The following is a 17,500-nucleotide window of genomic DNA, read 5'->3' on the forward strand; positions in this document are numbered from 1 at the left end:
GCTGGTAAGACACAGACACAGACACAGCGAGACCATCATGCGCAGTGGTGTAGAGTGGGGCAATGTTTATCAAATAGTGATTCCAACTGAGTACCAGTCAAAGATACTCAGTGTTGCGCATGATGGTCTCGCTGAGTACCGGTCATAGATACTCAGTGTTGCGCATGATGGTCTCGCTGAGTACCGGTCATAGATACTCAGTGTTTGATGATGATGCTGAGTACCGGCTCAAAGATACTCAGTGTTGCGCATGATGGTCTCGCTGAGTACCGCTCAAAGATACTCAGTGTTGCGCATGATGGTCTCGCTGAGTACCGGTCAAAGATACTCAGTGTTGCGCATGATGGTCTCGCTGAGTACCGGTCATAGATACTCAGTGTTGCGCATGATGGTCTCGCTGAGTACCGGTCAAAGATACTCAGTGTTGCGCATGATGGTCTCGCTGGTCATATGGGCGTCACAAACACCTATAATCGCATACTCCAGCACTTTTTCTGGCCAGGTTTGAAACGTGACGTTGCCAGGTAGTGCAAATCGTGCCATGTCTGTCAGGTGGGTGGCAAACCGAATCAGACGATTACGCCAGCACCATTACAACCAATACCTGCCATCGGCGACCCCTTTGAACATGTCATCATTGATTGTGTGGGCCCGCTACCGCGGTCGCGGAGCGGCTATATATACCTAGTCACTGTTATGTGTACTGCCACACGATTTCCGGAGGCTATTCCTCTGAGGAAAATTACAACACGATCCGTGACTAGGGCTTTATTAAAGTTCTTCTCGTTTGTTGGATTACCTAGGACAATTCAGAGTGACAAGGGAAGTAATTTCACAGCAAAAATGTTTTCCCAGGTCATGAAGTCACTCCATGTTCAGCACTGTACCTCCAGCGCGTTCCACCTGGAGTCCCAAGGCGCTTTAGAGCGCTATCACCAGTCGTTCAAAAACGATGTTGTGTGCCTATTGCCTTGAGTGCACCTAGCTCTCGTAGTGTTGTGCAATTTGTGAGTGATTTTCGTTCCAGACTACAAAGGGCTCGTGAACTCGCCCGACAAAACCTCCTAAGTGCGCAGGCTAAAATGAAAACCTGGTATGATCGCAAGGCCCAAGCACGTTCGTTCGTGCCTGGCAACAAAGTACTTGTACGGCTTCTCCAATTAAGCAGCATCCATACAGGGTCAATCCACTAAAACGTGCAATTTTCAAAAAGGAGATTGAATATATGCTCTCCAACAACATCGCTGAACATAGTTCAGGTCCGTGGAGTCCTCCATGTTTATTAGTCCTTAAAAGTGATCAGTCATACCGTTTTTGCACAGATTATAGGCGTGTTAATGCAGTCACCATTCCGGACAGTTATCCACTGCCCCGAATGGATGACTGTGTTGACCGTGTTGGCTCGGCGAAGTTTGTGACTAAGCTGGATCTCCTGAAAGGTTACTGGCAGGTCCAGCTTACGGAACGAGGCAAAAAGATTTCTGCCTGTCACCCCCGACTCATTTCTGCAATATACTGTCATGGCCTTTGGAATGCGCAATCATTAAAGAAATGACAGGATGTGGGGCATATTTGGATGATCTGATTCTATACAGTGATTTGTGGACTAATCATCTGCTACAGCATAGAGAGCTTTTCCGTCGCCTGTCCAAAGCGAACCTTACCCTCAACCTGGCCAAGTGCGAATTCGGCAAGGCAACCGTCACGTTCTTGGGTCGGGTGGTTGGTGGTGGCCATGTGTTCCCAGTAACAGCCAAGGTAGCAGCCGTCCAAGACTATCCAGTGCCTGTTAACTGTCACGAGCTACGACGATTCCTCGGAATGGTTGGCTACTATCGTGATTTTTGCGTTAACTTTTCCTCCGTTGTGGCCCCACTCACGGACATGCCCATACAGAAAAATAATATATTCACATATATGCAGCTTGAACATATTCCAGTATAAGCACATCTATGTTAAATAAATATATTTACATCTATGTTAAATAGATATATTTCCATGTATGTATCAATATATTTCAAAATATAAGTAAATATTCAATATTGGCCACTTTCTTATATTTTATGCATATAATTAAATATATTTAAATATATGACACTAAAAAGCATGATCACATGACCCTTGATGAAGATTCTGATCACATGATCTATATATTTCAGACATATATGTCTCTGATATAGTTCATATTCTACTATGGTTTGATATTTTCCGCACTGATCAATAAATATTTCACTATTGTGTTTACTTAAAATCAACCATAGTATCAGTATAAAGAGGAAGAAACACACAACACTTCTGTTATCTTTTATACTATTTTATTGAAAATCTTTGTTTTTGTTATGGAACCTCAGTTCTGTCACTTTGGCATTTATTGCCTGGCCCAGCAATCTGGAGTGAGTGTCTGGCCTGGGAACTGCTTCAGGGTGGCCTCTGAATAAGACAGAACATATACAAATAGAACATGCAAAATATTAGTGACACAAATACAGATGCTAAAGTGCAGAAACACTGTTGTGTTATCACGATAATTGGAGATAAATACAAAGTGAGTTGGAGAGAAAGACATACAAATAAAATAAACTCACCAATTATCGTCTTAGTCCTCTCAGGGTCCAGGAATTCCCTGTAAGTGCCTCCTAAAAAATAGCACAATCAATTAGGACCTCAAATAGTTACAGTTACTATTTATATACTATATACAGTTACAGTTACTACTAACACAGAAAAGATCTATGATGGTGAGGCAAAAATGTGAAGCAGTCCACACAGACAGCCTAACACTTTTAAATGAGACAACACAACTAATATACCATATACATCGAAGAGAGAAGCACACAGAAAAACACTGAAAGGAAAAGTTAGTTTCATCCTCAATTTTTTACTAAACTTGTACAACCAAGAAGCTGCTATTTCATTAAAGTTAAACATGTACATTTTTATGTAAAATTTCACATCTGTATGAAAACACTCTACAAACCTTGTTGAATAAAAGCCTTCAGACTCACAACCTCCTCTTGGAGAGCCTTTATCGCCACCTCTTCTTTAGGTGGTTGTCAGTTCTTGGTTATCTCCCACAGCTCACACTAATAGAGAGCTCTACCAGCCTTCTCTGAAACCTGCAAGTGAACAGAATATACAGCATGAATGAGAGTGGCGTTGGTAAAGGGTATACTCGTGTAATATGTAATGTCCTGGGATATTCCCACTCATGAAGTGACTCCCATCTGAGACTGCTATCTGAGACTGTAGGGAAGCTGTACCAACCATCATAGAAAGATATGGTTGGAAAGGTATTTCAGTTCACTTTGTGTCCCCAGTAGCTTGAAGCTAATTTCTTGTCATTCAAAAGATCAAAACTACTCAAACAAATGTATAAATTCTCAGAAACAAAAGGTTATGTTCTGCATTCGAAAATAGACTTTTAACAAAAAAGTTATATTCATAAGTAAACATAAATTTTTGATTACCTTTGGTCTATGTGATGATGAAGCATCAACATCAAAATTTGTCAGTGAAGCATACTACGGGTTGGGCTTGGGTCGTCTGGGTCAGTGAAGCATACTACGGGTTGGGCTTGGGTCGTCTGGGTCAGTGAAGCATACTACGGGTTGGGCTTGGGTCGTCTGGGTCAGTGAAGCATACTACGGGTTGGGCTTGGGTCGTCTGGGTCGTCTTGGTCTCAGGTCTTCTGGTCCTTCCTCCGGTGTCCTTGATGTAGCTTTCGAGTGCCTCCCTCTCTAAAAGGTAAAAAAGGGGTTTCAGTGCTCAAATATACTACATGACCATACATGGTCCTTTTCAATACAATTCAACTTTTACATTTCCATAATTTAGCATGGGTATGAATGGTTTTGCAAGAATGTCAGTGCACAAAGCATGACAAAGTAGTTTAATAGTGCACAAAAACAAAACACATTACTTGCAATGCCATTTCCATGAAATTAAGCACAGTACTTGTGTCTTCAATTTCTACACGTCCACTCTAAATACTCTCCAGCACATACCACATTACATCCTATCTAAAAAAAAAAAAAAAGCTAATGTTAGCTCTAAGTGTTGTCCATGATGCAACAATAGCAGCTAGCTAGCTAAACCACAGTGCATAGAATGTCTACACCTTAGGCTAATAATGCTAACCGTTACATTTTCTGTCTTGCATGATAAGTTAGCTTCTAATTAGGCCTAGCTATCAATCTACATGCCAGAGGCAAATATACTACCAAATATGGCCGGGAGACAGGTTAAATTGGTATTTCACTCTGTCATTACAAGTCGTTTTCATTAATTGTCCAAACGTTTCTCAGTGAATTTATTTTTCAAACCCCTTTCAGGTGTAAAAAAAATAAAGCTAGCGCTGGCTAATTTATGCTAACGTTAATGTTACAGAACATAGACTGTATATATAGAACTGGACAGTGTGCCTGCATTCTACAGTGTTCTATGGAATTGAAGCCGAATTAACTTACTTCACTGGCAGATAAATGTGCTTGTTTTTTTTAATGTGTTAATTTAGGAACATTTTGACTTATTTTATGTCAAATAATCGTACAAGAAAGCTGAAAGTAAGTATATTTATACTATAAACAATACTAACTAGATTTTTTTTTTATCTTAATATAAGATTATAACACTTGGTAAGATATCCTTTTTTGCAGTGTTACAAGTTTTAGTCCAAAACAGGTTTTTATGCATGCATCCATAGTTCTGAGTCCTACACTTACCTGTTGGTTTTGCAGGCTGCGCCATGGTTCAGCTGTATCTAAGTGAAACAAGAAAAACACATTACATGCAAATAGCGATTTCTATATAAATGAAACAAGAAAAACACATTACATTCAAATAGCGATTTCTATATATTTATGTATTAACCAGAAGCTATCAAACTATAGGCAACATCACCCCCGTTATTACATGCCGATTAAGGCTAAAGATACATTAGCAACTTCAAACATGTGCATGTAAGCTAACGGCATGGGTATGCTGTGATGTTAACCAAGCGACGTTCATACACTAATAGCAATGCCATTATTTTACTTAAAATGGGTTGTTGTAACATATAAAGTGTCCCAATGAATCCACACACGTCAGAAATAACATGCACACGTTAACAGTAATTTACTCGATGTCATATTCATATGACCGCGTCTATCGGCTAATGTTAAAGCAAACTCTCCTCAAGCAGTTTCGCGCCAATTAACGTTAACATTGCATCGTATCATGAACTGCACATGAATTCGGACCAGACATTTACTTAAAATTAAAATAAACTAACCTACAGCGTTGGTGCAGAGAAAACCCAGACGCAACTAGCGGTATAATGCAGATCCAGGCACATGACATAGACCACTTCGTTATTTTGTATTGATATTATTAGATCGCCTCAGACTAGCCATCGACATCGTCCACTTACCTCCAGAAAAAAGACAGCGGAAAAGACCGATATCTGAAAATCGCTGAAATATACAACTCGCATGGGATCATGGGACACCCCCAGATATTACCAATGTAACAGCATCTGTGCATTCGTCACGAAAAGGAGCTTACATCCTAGATGTTTTTTTTTCCCGATCTACAATTATAAGATTTGGTCTGATTTTGTGGAATGCCCTCTCACCACGTCAAGGTACAGACCATGAGAGGGGTGGTTAGTATCAAGTTTAAAAAAAAAAGTTATGTGTTGAATGCAACACATAAACCTCCGACATAACTTAAAAAAAGCAGAGGATTTAAAACGCAAGAAGTTAGTAGCACTCAATCAAGACACGCACAACACCAATACATACAAAAAACACACGCATACACACTCAAATACATGTATAAGACAATCACATACAGGGAAGGAACATTCAAAGTGCAGGGAATCTGGACAAGACGCACAAGGACACTACTGTACACAAACGTGCAAATATTTAAAAGACATGGATATACACACACATATTAACATAGTCATATAACTGCATATTGCAAATTAAGTCAACGGCTGCAGTGGCTTTTTGGTGTAATAATTATTTATTCAGGCAACATAACACTTATGAACTTCAAAAGAACTGATTCATAACTGAAACTGAACTGTTGAATATGTTGAACCAAACTAATTAATTTAACCAAACTCAGTGAACACTGAACATACTGGAGAAGTGCTGTCAAACATAAAAAAGAAAGAATATCCAGGTTTTAGTTATTGCTCATGCCCCGTAATGCAGGCTCTAAGCAATCGCCAAACCCAGTGGCATCATGGAAGGAGATTTGAACAGCCTTGTTTAGATATTGCTCATGCCCCGTAATGCAGGCTCTAAGCAAACATCAAATTAAGCTGTATCATGGAGGTGAGCGGACTTCACCTTTGCTCATGCCCCGTAATGCAGGCTCTAAGCAAACGCAAAATGCAGCAGCATCATAAGATCAGAGGCGAACAGACTTCAGCTTTTGCTCATGCCCCGTAATGCAGGCTCTAAGCAAATGCCAAATGTAGCCAAACGCAGTGGCATCATGGGAAGAGACACGGCAGGATGCATAGGGTAATGAGAGGCACAACATTCATAAATGACACACACACACACAAAATATGTAAATACATCATATACAAACACATATGTACAGACATGCATATGAACACACATATGAAACACACATAAATATACACATATAAATGCACAAGACATGACAGACAGACATCCTCTCACTACTCTCCATAGAAATGGATCAACTTAGTAAGGTGCCTACGCACAATCTTCCCATTTTTGGCCTTCTCAGTCTCTCTTCTTGCAAAATGATTAAATCGAACTTTGCAGTACCATGTGGATGTCATTTTCACCAGAACATGAACATGGTTAGCTTCAACACATGTGTCAAACATGTGATCTTGGAGCTGAGGAAAAAGGTCTTTTCCAGCAGTATCCGCAAGAACTTGAACGACAACACATGCTGTTATCCCACGTCCACGAGGAAGCTTACCACCATTCATTCTGATATTCCTTTGGATAATTCTCTCCGTGGTTGAGCAGATTGAAACCATGGCTGTTGAAGGTTTTTGGAGACCACCTCGACTCTTCAAAATAATGAAAGGGTGTGCGGTACCATCAGATGTTAATGCATTTGTGCAATGCAGGCAGGTGATTTTCGCCTTCATCTTCTTCACTATGAAACCCGCAATGTAGTTTATAGCAGCCTCTTTGAATTCAGAGAGGCTGTCTACATCAGGGAGGTCAGGAATGTCATCATCAGAGAAATTCACCTCCACTAACTCCACGTCAGCTCTTCTTGCAATGTTGACTGTTGCTGGTGTTGAATTGAGAACTTCGGTGTTGTCTCTGAGGAGGCAGTTACCAGTGCCTGCTTTCACCTGGTGCCGCACAAGCAGCTGCTTGTACGCTGCTCTGAACTGTCTAGCGTTGGGGTTGTTGTTGTACCCACCACGAGAACGGACGGCAGAAAAGAATAGCTCCAAGTGATCCTGACTTAGTTTATAGGTGAGAAGGTAGCTGCACGATGCATTGTTCACTTCAACCAGGTCATGGTAGATGTTAAGCACACTTCTTCCAGTACCAATAAAGCCCAAGATGGTTGTGTTCTTTTTGGTCTGATGAAGTGGCACAAGCTTATCATATTGATAAACTTTCAACCCACGGAGCATGACTTCTGCCCGCTGCAAGATGGCCTCAGCGCGATCTTTTGTGGCTGGCTTTAAGGGAGCTTTGAAGCCTTTTCCAATGGGATTGCGACTGTTGAGCACATCAAAGGCAGCATCTACAGTGCGCAAAAAATGCACAGTTGCATCACAGCCTGAGAAGTCCTTCAACTTTAACCCCTTGTCGCAGAATTCGATAGCATCTGCAACACTGCTACTGAAGAGCTGTGCTGCAAGATTAACTTTCATCTTCTGTTTCCTCCATTGGATATGCGCCATTTTCAGCTTATTGCCAAGCCTCAAACCTTCTTTCTCCTGAAGTGCGTTCAATGCCTCGATGTATGCATACTTGATCTTTTTCCCATCCTCAGTATAAAGCACTTGTGATGTTGAAAAAGCATTGCGGAGGAGCTTTAGCATGTGACACGCATCCAGAAGTATGTGCACCTTCTGATTGGGATCCTCTGGATGCATGAAGTAGGGCTTCATGCGGTCAATGTGCAGTTCAGCACCAAGTGCTCTTGCCATGGCTATGTTGGTTTTTAAGCCATCAAAAGTCATCGACACGACTTTAACACCAACTGCATGAAGCCTACTAAGACTTTCTCTCACAAGATTTGCCTTCTCTGTGCAATCCATACCGACAAGGAGGAAGTATGCGATTGGAATCTTCCATGACTCATTGATGGCGACAACCATGACGACCAAGACCTCCTTCGCCATGTTGTTGTCCACTTCTCCACAGCCCATATCAACATAGCCATAGAGTTGATCCCCAGCATATTCGGTCATCTTACGCAGGTGCATCTCATCCAATGTTAAAGCGCACACAGTGTCCCTTGTGCTCGATTTGCTTCAACACGTAACTTCAGGGCGGTGAAGGAGGCAACAGTGAAACCTGGATCAGCTGAAATGCTACTGCGCCACGAGCTGCTGCGCCACGAGCTGCTGCGCCACGAGCTGCTGAGCCACGAGCTGCTGCGCCACGAGCTGCTGCGCCACGAGCTACTGAGCCACGAGCTGCTGAGCCACGAGCTGCTGCGCCACGAGCTGCTGCGCCACGAGCTACTGCGCCACGAGCTACTGCGCCACGAGCTACTGTGCCACGAGCTACTGTGCCACGAGCTACTGTACCACGAGCGAATTGTTTGACTATGTGGTAGAGCGTTCTTAAAATGCGTACGCACATAATCATATGCCTTTCGGGAGTAAAAATGCAGTGTTGTGGCAAACTGCTTCAATTCTTCAGAATATTTAGCAGTTTTTTTACCCTCCCTTATCATTTGCATGATATGCTTAGGTACTTCATCAATCGTGTCAAGGACACTGGCGCAGTGATCTGATATTAGTTGCTTCTTTCTAAGCTCCCTTGTCACCTCTTTAAGAGAAGCTACTCTTTTCTTAAGACGCCTGGTCTTTTGCTGCTCCATTCTCATCCTCTTTGTGTATTTCTCCAAAATCACCACCATGCTGTCATTCTTTCTTTTTAATGTCTTAGGTGACTCAAAACTGTAGCTGTGCTCACTACTGACACAAGGCACATTTTGATGTGTATTTGTCACCATTCCACTATCCTCCCCACCACATTCCTTCTCATTTGCAGCACTTGATGAGGAAAGCAAAACAGAAGAACCACTTACCTCTTTATCCCTACTTACCTTTCTGCTGGCAGGTCTCTTCACCAGGTGATCAGGTAGGGGGAACACAGTTGGTACTGCAGTGCAAGTCAGACGACGATTCCCCTTGTAAGAAAAAAGTAATGAATTGTTTATTCATGAAATGTGTTGAGTTGGAAATCACCACATAATGTTGGCCAGGGTAATTCTTGGCTTACATGGGCATCAATGGTGAATGCATGGTCTTCAAAGTGAAGACTACAGAGACGAGATGACTTAGTTGGAATCCAGTATTGTCGTCTCATGTTCACCAGCCATCGTCTCAGTCTGTCTGCATGCTGCACACCTAAAGGAAAACTGTAAAAAAAAAAAAAAAAAAAGCATTCATATGTCAAGTGTTCAGTGGATGTTACTTACTTAAATAAACCATTATTACTAATGCCTGCCATTCCGTATAAGTGCAAAGGCCACAAACTAGGGCTGTCAATTGATTAAAATAATTAATCTGATTATTTACATACTCTGATTAATTAATCTAAAATAATTGCATGCATCCATTTGGCATGCATTACCTTGGTGTTAGGGTAATAGAGTAACACCAAGATAATGTATGGAATACCCTCTATGATTTATCCTTTTTTTGGGGGGATTCAAACATGTTGTGGATCTTTATTCACATAACTACTAGGATGTTGCCTTTTCTATCCAGTAGGTGGCAGTCCAGGATAAGAAATAGAGCAGTTCAAGAAATTAAACTAGACAGTAGCCCTTGTTAGACATTCTCTGGTAACAGCTAGGAAAACGAGTTGGAATGGAAATAATTCCTAACCACCACTGAAGATATTTAGTTTCAAGTGCCCCAAAAAAAGTAGTCAATTTATTAAGGTCGTTAGTTAGTTAGTTAGTTAGTTATAGTCGGTCATAGGGTAGATTTTGCATTGGTACTACTTCAGACTTGGCGAATCCTATGGTAGGCAATAGAGATCCCTTACTGAATAGTAGATTGATGCTCTTCTCAACATTTCTTTCTTTTTAAAGTTATGGGCTAAATCATTTCAGCTTTCTCATCTACCTCCTTCAGACTGCACTGGGTGAAATGTCACTGGCAAGTGATTTAATCAGCGTCAAATTTATTTTGACAGCCCTACCAAAAACACAACTTGATGGCCAGGGCTGTCAGGCGAGGCTGCTGGTTAATCGTTGTGTTGCCTAACATCTCCAAAATCCGTTGTATGACATTAATTTGACAAGGCTACCTTCAATTAACTTAGCCGCCGTCGCTGAATGCTGAGGCACTCGGTAGCATAACGTTAGCCAAGTTAGACCGCCTTCATCGCGAAAACAGCTGTCACTGCTGTCATATTTCTACCGTAATAGTGTTAACATTAGACTAAATCTCACCGAGAACTGTTAATGTTAAAGTTTGAAATACTTCATGTACATGGCTTCGTCTAAGAACTGTCACAACATCGTTACATTAAATAAATTGACAACAGGCTGACACTGATTTGACTATCTCTATAGCAGCTATAACAATAACGTTATATGCTACCGCTGAGGTATGATAAATTAACCTGGTAACGTAAGAGGTAGCTTCAAAGTTCTAGCCTAATGTAAGCTAACTGGACCGCTATTCCCGGTACAATGTAAAATCAAATACATAATACTAATACACAATAATAACCATCCCTCTACGTAATGTTACTAACAAAAACGTTGTGTGTTAATTTAACATGTGTTTCGAGGAGCATGTCAAACGCCCTCATCTCAAACATGACAGCTGTCATTAAAAATCAACCTAACTTTAATGGTAACTTTTTTTTTATCATTGAAAGTCTCGATGTTTTAAGCGTCTTCAACATAAAAATCTAAATGGTTTTATTCGGTATATGACCATAATCCATGTAGGGATGTCTAAAAAAGTATAGATGACTGTACAATTAAGTTAACATTAATGGCCAAGCTATCGCTAACGTTATGTAGTGCTAGCAGGCTATTAGAAAATGAATTCGTAAGCAAATATTAAGTTAATATTCACTTACCGAAAAAACTGCACAGAGCTTCCCAGAGAGGGCCTGTTAGTACAACCAACAGCACAACACACATGACTGTCAATATATGAAGTTAATGTAATAACAACAAATAAAACAAATATAAGTTGCCTGAAGAAACACTACACTAGAATTAGATCTAGACTACACCACTGCAGCCGAGCCGCTACGGAATGAACAGAGGCGGCTGCAAACGGCTGCAGCCTCAGTTCCACTGTCAATCAAAGGTGTAACCACGCCCTTTTAGATTTGTTAATATAACATTAAAAAAAAAAAAATTAGCGAGAAAAGAAAAATTGTGTGTATTGAAGCATCTTGAAAACTATTTTTTCGAATAAAAAGTTGTTGATACAAAAATAGTTTTAGATGAGAAAAGTGACACGGAAAGTTGGCTACTTGCCCATTGAAATACATGGGGATGGGCGGAGTTACACATTGTACTGCAGCCAGCCACCAGGGGGCTCTGGACTAGCGCTCGCATCACTCTTAACAGACGGCACACTGTCCAGTTCTATATATACAGTCTATGTTACAGAAAGTAGCAAAGGTTAGCTTCCAGCTTCCACCAATAATACCATTGTTAATTCGGACATCGACTTCTGCAAATGTTATATGAAAGCAATTCAGCATACAATGAAGATCTACTTACCAGCAATTTTGACCACCATGGCCTCGAAAACCGGCCAAGAGCCTTCCTTCCCTCCACCACATAACGTTAGTTTCTAGCAAGATGTTGTCCCATCCAGAGCAGTTGAAAAAGTCTTCCTCATTAACGTTAGGTCTACTAATGCAGTCAGTCTGCAAAACACTGGTTTTGCCCTCATACTCCCCGCCAATCCACTTAACCAGAGCAAACGTTTTACATTTGGACTAGTAGCTGTTAGTTATGCTTATGTAGTGAAAAAGCTGCAAACATTTTAACCGTTATTCCAACGACCTTAGAGTACGTTGGTAGTGACGTATTTTGAAGTTGAAGGTTTTTTGTAAACCCCACCCATCACTGCCTGTGTGCAAATCATGGTGCAAATAAGTTAATTGAATAATATATTCACCATATATGTTCATGTACGATATCCACATATATGTTACATTGCTGGATCCTACATATACTTGCATATATACGTTCTTGTACTATATATGTATTAAATATATTGTAGCCATCTATTTAAATATAAGCTGGATGTAGCTGCATATATGTGAATATATTTTTTCCCTTGATTTTTCTGTATGGGTGCTTAGTCCCAAAGTTGAGTTTGTGTGGTCTGAGACGTGTCAGAAAGCATTCGAAAATGTCTCTTGCTCTCCAGTCCTGTTCTCGCTGCCCCCGATTATAGTAGGCCTTTCAGTTTGTCCGTGGACGCGAGCGATTTCGGAGCCGGAGCTGTCCTTTTGCAACGTGGTTTTGCAAAGCCCATTTTTGTTGTACTGTGTTCCTGCCCATGACCTCAGTACAGCTTTACTATTTCTTAGTTCTTCTAATAGTCTAAGCTCATTTATGGCATACCGTTGCTGTAAGGCTAATGTTAATTACAGAGCTACGCTTATGGTGACAAGCCACCATTTTGGGGTGGGAGTGTTACGCATCCCCTGTACTTGGTGGTCACCCGATAGTAACTCTGGCTTGGCTCCCCCTGTTGGTAGCTATGGCCACAAACTTCGTTCAGAGCGTGCCCCTGCTAGTTATCTCTGGGCCAACCCATGTCCTGAGATCTGGCTGTGGGCCTATAAAACATACCTGTGCACAGGTGAAGAGGATGCTTGTGCGCATGCCTGAGCTAGATGGTCCAACCCACGCCTTTGTTCCTGCTCTCGCCGACTGAGCTGCACGGTCCCTGCTTCTCACGGACGCCATAACTTTGAACTGACAATTATTTATTCTTAGTTACTGTAAATTCTATTTTTGTATTAAAGACCCCTTAGATTCGAGCCCTTCGGCTGTTCTGTCTCATTTATGTTGCGGATTGAGGTTCAGTCTGTAACACACACACACACACACAAACAAACACACACACACACACACACACCCCTCCTGTGCTAACAGGTGTCTCTCCCCCAGGATAAGGAGCTGAGGGCCGTGTTTCTGAGACTCTTCTCTCAGCTCTTCCAGGGGTACCGCTCCTGCCTGCAGCTGATCCGCATCCACCCTGAACCAGTCATACACTTCCACAAGGTAACACACACACACACACACACACACACACACACACCGCTCCTGCCTGCAGCTGATCCGCATCCACCCTGAACCAGTCATACACTTTCACAAGGTAACACATACACACACACACACACACACACACACACACACACTCTCCCACTCCATTCACGTACTCCGATGTTAGTGTGTAGTGTCGATATGTCTATATGTGGATTACATGACATGTTCCTTAAGTTGATCTGTGTGTGTGTGTGTGTGTGTGTGTGTGTGTGTGTGTGTCAGACTGCCTTCCTGTCTCAGCGTGGGCTGATTGAAGCAGACTTCCTGTCGAAGGTTCTGGATGGAATGGCATTCGCTGGGTTTGTGTCCGAGAGAGGGCCGCCCTACCGCACCACTGACCTCTTCGACCAGGTGTGTGTGTGTGTGTGTGTGTGTGTGTGTGTATGTTGCTAGTCTGGTTCGGTGTGGATGTTTATAATGACGGTAATGTTATGACGATTAGTGTTGCTGTTAAGCTGCTGGTGTTGTTTGTATTTATATGTTGTTATGGTTGCAGTTGGGTTAGGTTCTTGTTGTTGTTTACATGTTGTTGTTGTTGTTGACAGCTGGTAGCAGCAGATGTGGAGCGTCGTCATCAGGAGGAGGAGAATCCAACGCTGATCTCCAAACACACCAGAGAGCTCTCTGAACAGCTCTACAAGAACGTTAGTCACACACACACACACACACACACACACACACACACACACACACACACACACACTAGCTTAACAATAATGTCAGACACATTGTATGCTTGTATGCTGGCATAAGTAGGGAATGGAAACGTGTGTGTGTGTGTGTGTGTGTGTGTGTGTGTGTGTGTGTGTGTGTGTGTGTGTGGTGTGTGTGTGTGTTACCCGGCTCAACGGTAACAAAGAAATTGGGCAGGAGAAAGTGCGACAATTCACGCCTAGGGTTTAATTACGTGACAACATGTAATACAAAGTACAAAACAACAACAGAACAAAACACAACGCAAAGCTCCCGCCGCTTCTCTGGAAGGCCAAATTTAGGTGGGACACGCCCCGTACGCTGGCACACCCCCTATCCCGGGACACGCAGGAACAGGCCTACGAGAGGAGAATAAGCAGAACACAGCCGAGAGGCCAGAGTGGCCGTAACAGTGTGTGTGCGTGTGTGTGTGTGTGTGTGTGTGTAATAATAAGCTTTATTTGAATAGCACCTTTCATACACAGAATGCAGCTCAAATTGCTTTACATTTGAAGCATGTAACACAATAATAGTCAGTCAGTCACTGACTATTATTGTGTTACATGCTTCAAATGTAAAGTCATTATCAATCACTTTTCTTCATTGCTGGGGCCGTTTATGATCCACTCAGCAACATATAAAAAATATAGAAAAATGACATGTCATAACTGGCAGCCTTAACCCTTTACCCCCCACAAGCACGCCATATGGCAACTGTGGCAAGGAAAAACTCCCATATTCCAGGAAGAAACCTTGAGCAGAACCTGACTTAATAGGGGGAGCCCATCTGCTTCTGGCTGGCTCGCCCCAATAGCAGCAGATGTAGAATAATCTGAAAAAGTAGTCTACAGGATAAGATGAGTTAACTAAAAGCTTTCCTGTACAGGTATGTTTTCAGATCTTTAAAAAAATATTTACTGAACTCGCCTGCTTGATGTACAGAGGCAGGGTGTTCCATAGTTTGGGGGCAAAATGGATAAAAGCAGCTTCTCCACTTTGCTTGTGGAGCACTTTGGGTACGATTAAAAGATTAGAATTGGATGATCTAAGTTTGTGGTTGATAAGATATTAAAAGCTCAGAGATATATGAAGGTGCTATGCCATTCAGAGCTTTGTAAGTAATTAACATAACCTTAAAATCAATTCTATAGGAAATAGGGAGCCAGTGCAGTTCAGCCAACACAGGGGTGATGTGTTCTCTCTTCTTGGTCTTAGTTAAAAGTCTAGCCGCAGAGTTCTGTATGAGTGCCAATTTTTTTTAGATGGGAAGACCAGTGAAAAGTGCATTGCAGTAGTCTAACCTGCTAGTGATAAAGGCGTGAATTAGTTTTTCTGCATCTTGTTGAGTTAAAAAGGGCCGCACTTTGACAAGGTTTCTCAGGTGGAAATAGGCTGTCTGAGTAACTTTACTGATATGGGGCTTAAAACTTAACTCTGCATCTAAGATGACACCAAGGCTTGTTACTTTTGGTTTGACCTGGTGCGCCAAGTTTCCCAGATTACTAAGAACAATATCTCGCTTTAGTTTTGGTCCAACCAAAAGTACCTCTGTTTTGTCATCATTTAGTTTCAAAAATGTTTTGCTCATCCACTGATTAATGGAGGTTAGGCATGCAGTGAGGGAGCAAAGGCCATCTGGGTTAGTTGGCTCCATAGAAATATACAATTGGGTATCATCTGCGTAGCTATGGAAGTTTACATTATGCTGACTTCAGACACATGATATTTCAGACACATGATCTCCTAGACTGATATAAAAATCTCTGCCAGTAATGTAGGTTTGAAACCACTTTAGAGCATTATCAGAGAGACCCACTCACTTCGCAAGGCGGTGAATTAGGATGCTATGATCAATGGTGTCAAATGCCGCACTCAAATCCAGAAGAATAAGGATTGAGACTTTGATTATTAAAATGATGATGATGATTTGATTATTAAAAGAGCTGATAAGGGAGGAGCTGTGGTTGTTTGGGGTAGAGATCAATACATAAAAGAGGCAAACAGACAACTGAATGATCCTGTATACTATGAGCTTTTGAAGTACAACCCTACAGAGGTCTTGAAAAGGGAGTTAAAAACATGCTGACTGAAGCTAAAGAAAATGATTGGATTTCTGATGGTGAATGTAAGTTTCTTTTCAATGAGCATCCTAAACTGGCATCTTTTACCTAGAAAATCCCCCAGGGAGACCAGTAATTTCTGGGATTGATAGTCTTACTGAACCTGTTTCAAAATACATAGATTACTTCATTAAGCCCATTTTACCTCTGATTCCAGCATATATACAAGACACGACAGCTGTCCTTAATAAAATCCAAGAACTAGGCAATATTGGGCAAGATACTTTACTAGTAACTATGGATGTGGAGTCACTTTACACCTCAATTGTACATGAAGAAGGGCTAGCAGCACTGAAGTTTTTTCTACAAGACCAGCTACAAACAGAAACTCCCCCTGCACATTTTTTTTTAAATTAACAAAATGGACACTAAATAATAATATTTTTCAAGACCGCCTTTTCAAGCAAGCTAAAGGATGTGCAATGGGAGCTTGCTACAGTCCCTCCTATGCAGGGCTATACATGGGTAAATGGGAACATGATTTTGTGCTTAATTCTACTAAAAATGCTTATTTGAACAAAATAATCTATTATGGGAGATAAATTGATGATGTATTTTTACCGTGGGATGGATCTGAAACTGAACTATTGTCTTTCCATGCTTACCTCAATGGCATCAATGAAAACATCAAACTGTCTCTGGAGTTCGACAAACAAAGCATTTGCTTTCTGGATTTGGAAATATACAAAGATAAGGAAGGTTTCTTACATTCCACCATCTATAGAAAACCTACCTCTCGCAACACTATTTTGCATGCAAAAAGCTTCCACCCTAGACATTTAAAGGATACATACCCTACGGTCAATTCCAGAGACTGAAAAGAATTTGTGATGAAACTGATTCTTTTGAGGTAAAGGCAAATGAAATGAAAAATAGATTTATTCAAAGAGGTTACAAAAAGAAAAGCATCCAGAGTGCTGAGCACAGAGCTGAGACCCTGTTTTCAGTTTTAAAAGAGCTCCTACCTTAAATGACAAACTTGTCCACAGCTATCTACCACCACCCTCTAAAAACACTTGGCTGTCAAAGAAACCACAAGGTAGCTTCAAATGTGGTCATTGTAATCACTGCCCTACTGTAGTTCAATGTAAAACATTTGAAGATATACATAGTCAAAGAACACATGAGATACAGCATTTTATTAATTGTAAAACAACATTTGTGATTTATAAACTGGA

General features: G+C 41.3%; 1 protein-coding gene and 1 long non-coding RNA gene across 2 annotated transcripts in view; one reads left to right on the forward strand and one right to left on the reverse strand.

Annotated features, from left to right (window-relative positions):
• The window catches only part of sbf2 (SET binding factor 2), an 89,162-nt gene that overhangs the window by 31,804 nt on the left and 39,858 nt on the right, over positions 1–17,500 (forward strand). Inside the window, exons 8-11 of the mRNA XM_048230926.1 lie at positions 1–4; positions 13,351–13,464; positions 13,732–13,860; positions 14,055–14,153. The exon at positions 1–4 is cut by the window's left edge and continues 74 nt beyond it. Coding sequence (XP_048086883.1) covers positions 1–4; positions 13,351–13,464; positions 13,732–13,860; positions 14,055–14,153 — 346 coding nt within the window. The remainder of the gene's footprint in view (positions 5–13,350; positions 13,465–13,731; positions 13,861–14,054; positions 14,154–17,500) is intronic.
• Positions 2,319–4,854, reverse strand: LOC125286185. The gene is made up of 5 exons (XR_007192136.1): positions 4,722–4,854; positions 3,468–3,737; positions 2,978–3,116; positions 2,586–2,636; positions 2,319–2,430 (listed from the first exon to the last, which is right to left on the reverse strand). It is a non-coding gene; the product is annotated as an uncharacterized LOC125286185 (long non-coding RNA).

The sequence above is a fragment of the Alosa alosa genome, chromosome 21, assembly GCF_017589495.1.
Source record: "Alosa alosa isolate M-15738 ecotype Scorff River chromosome 21, AALO_Geno_1.1, whole genome shotgun sequence".
Taxonomy (NCBI): domain Eukaryota; kingdom Metazoa; phylum Chordata; class Actinopteri; order Clupeiformes; family Clupeidae; genus Alosa; species Alosa alosa.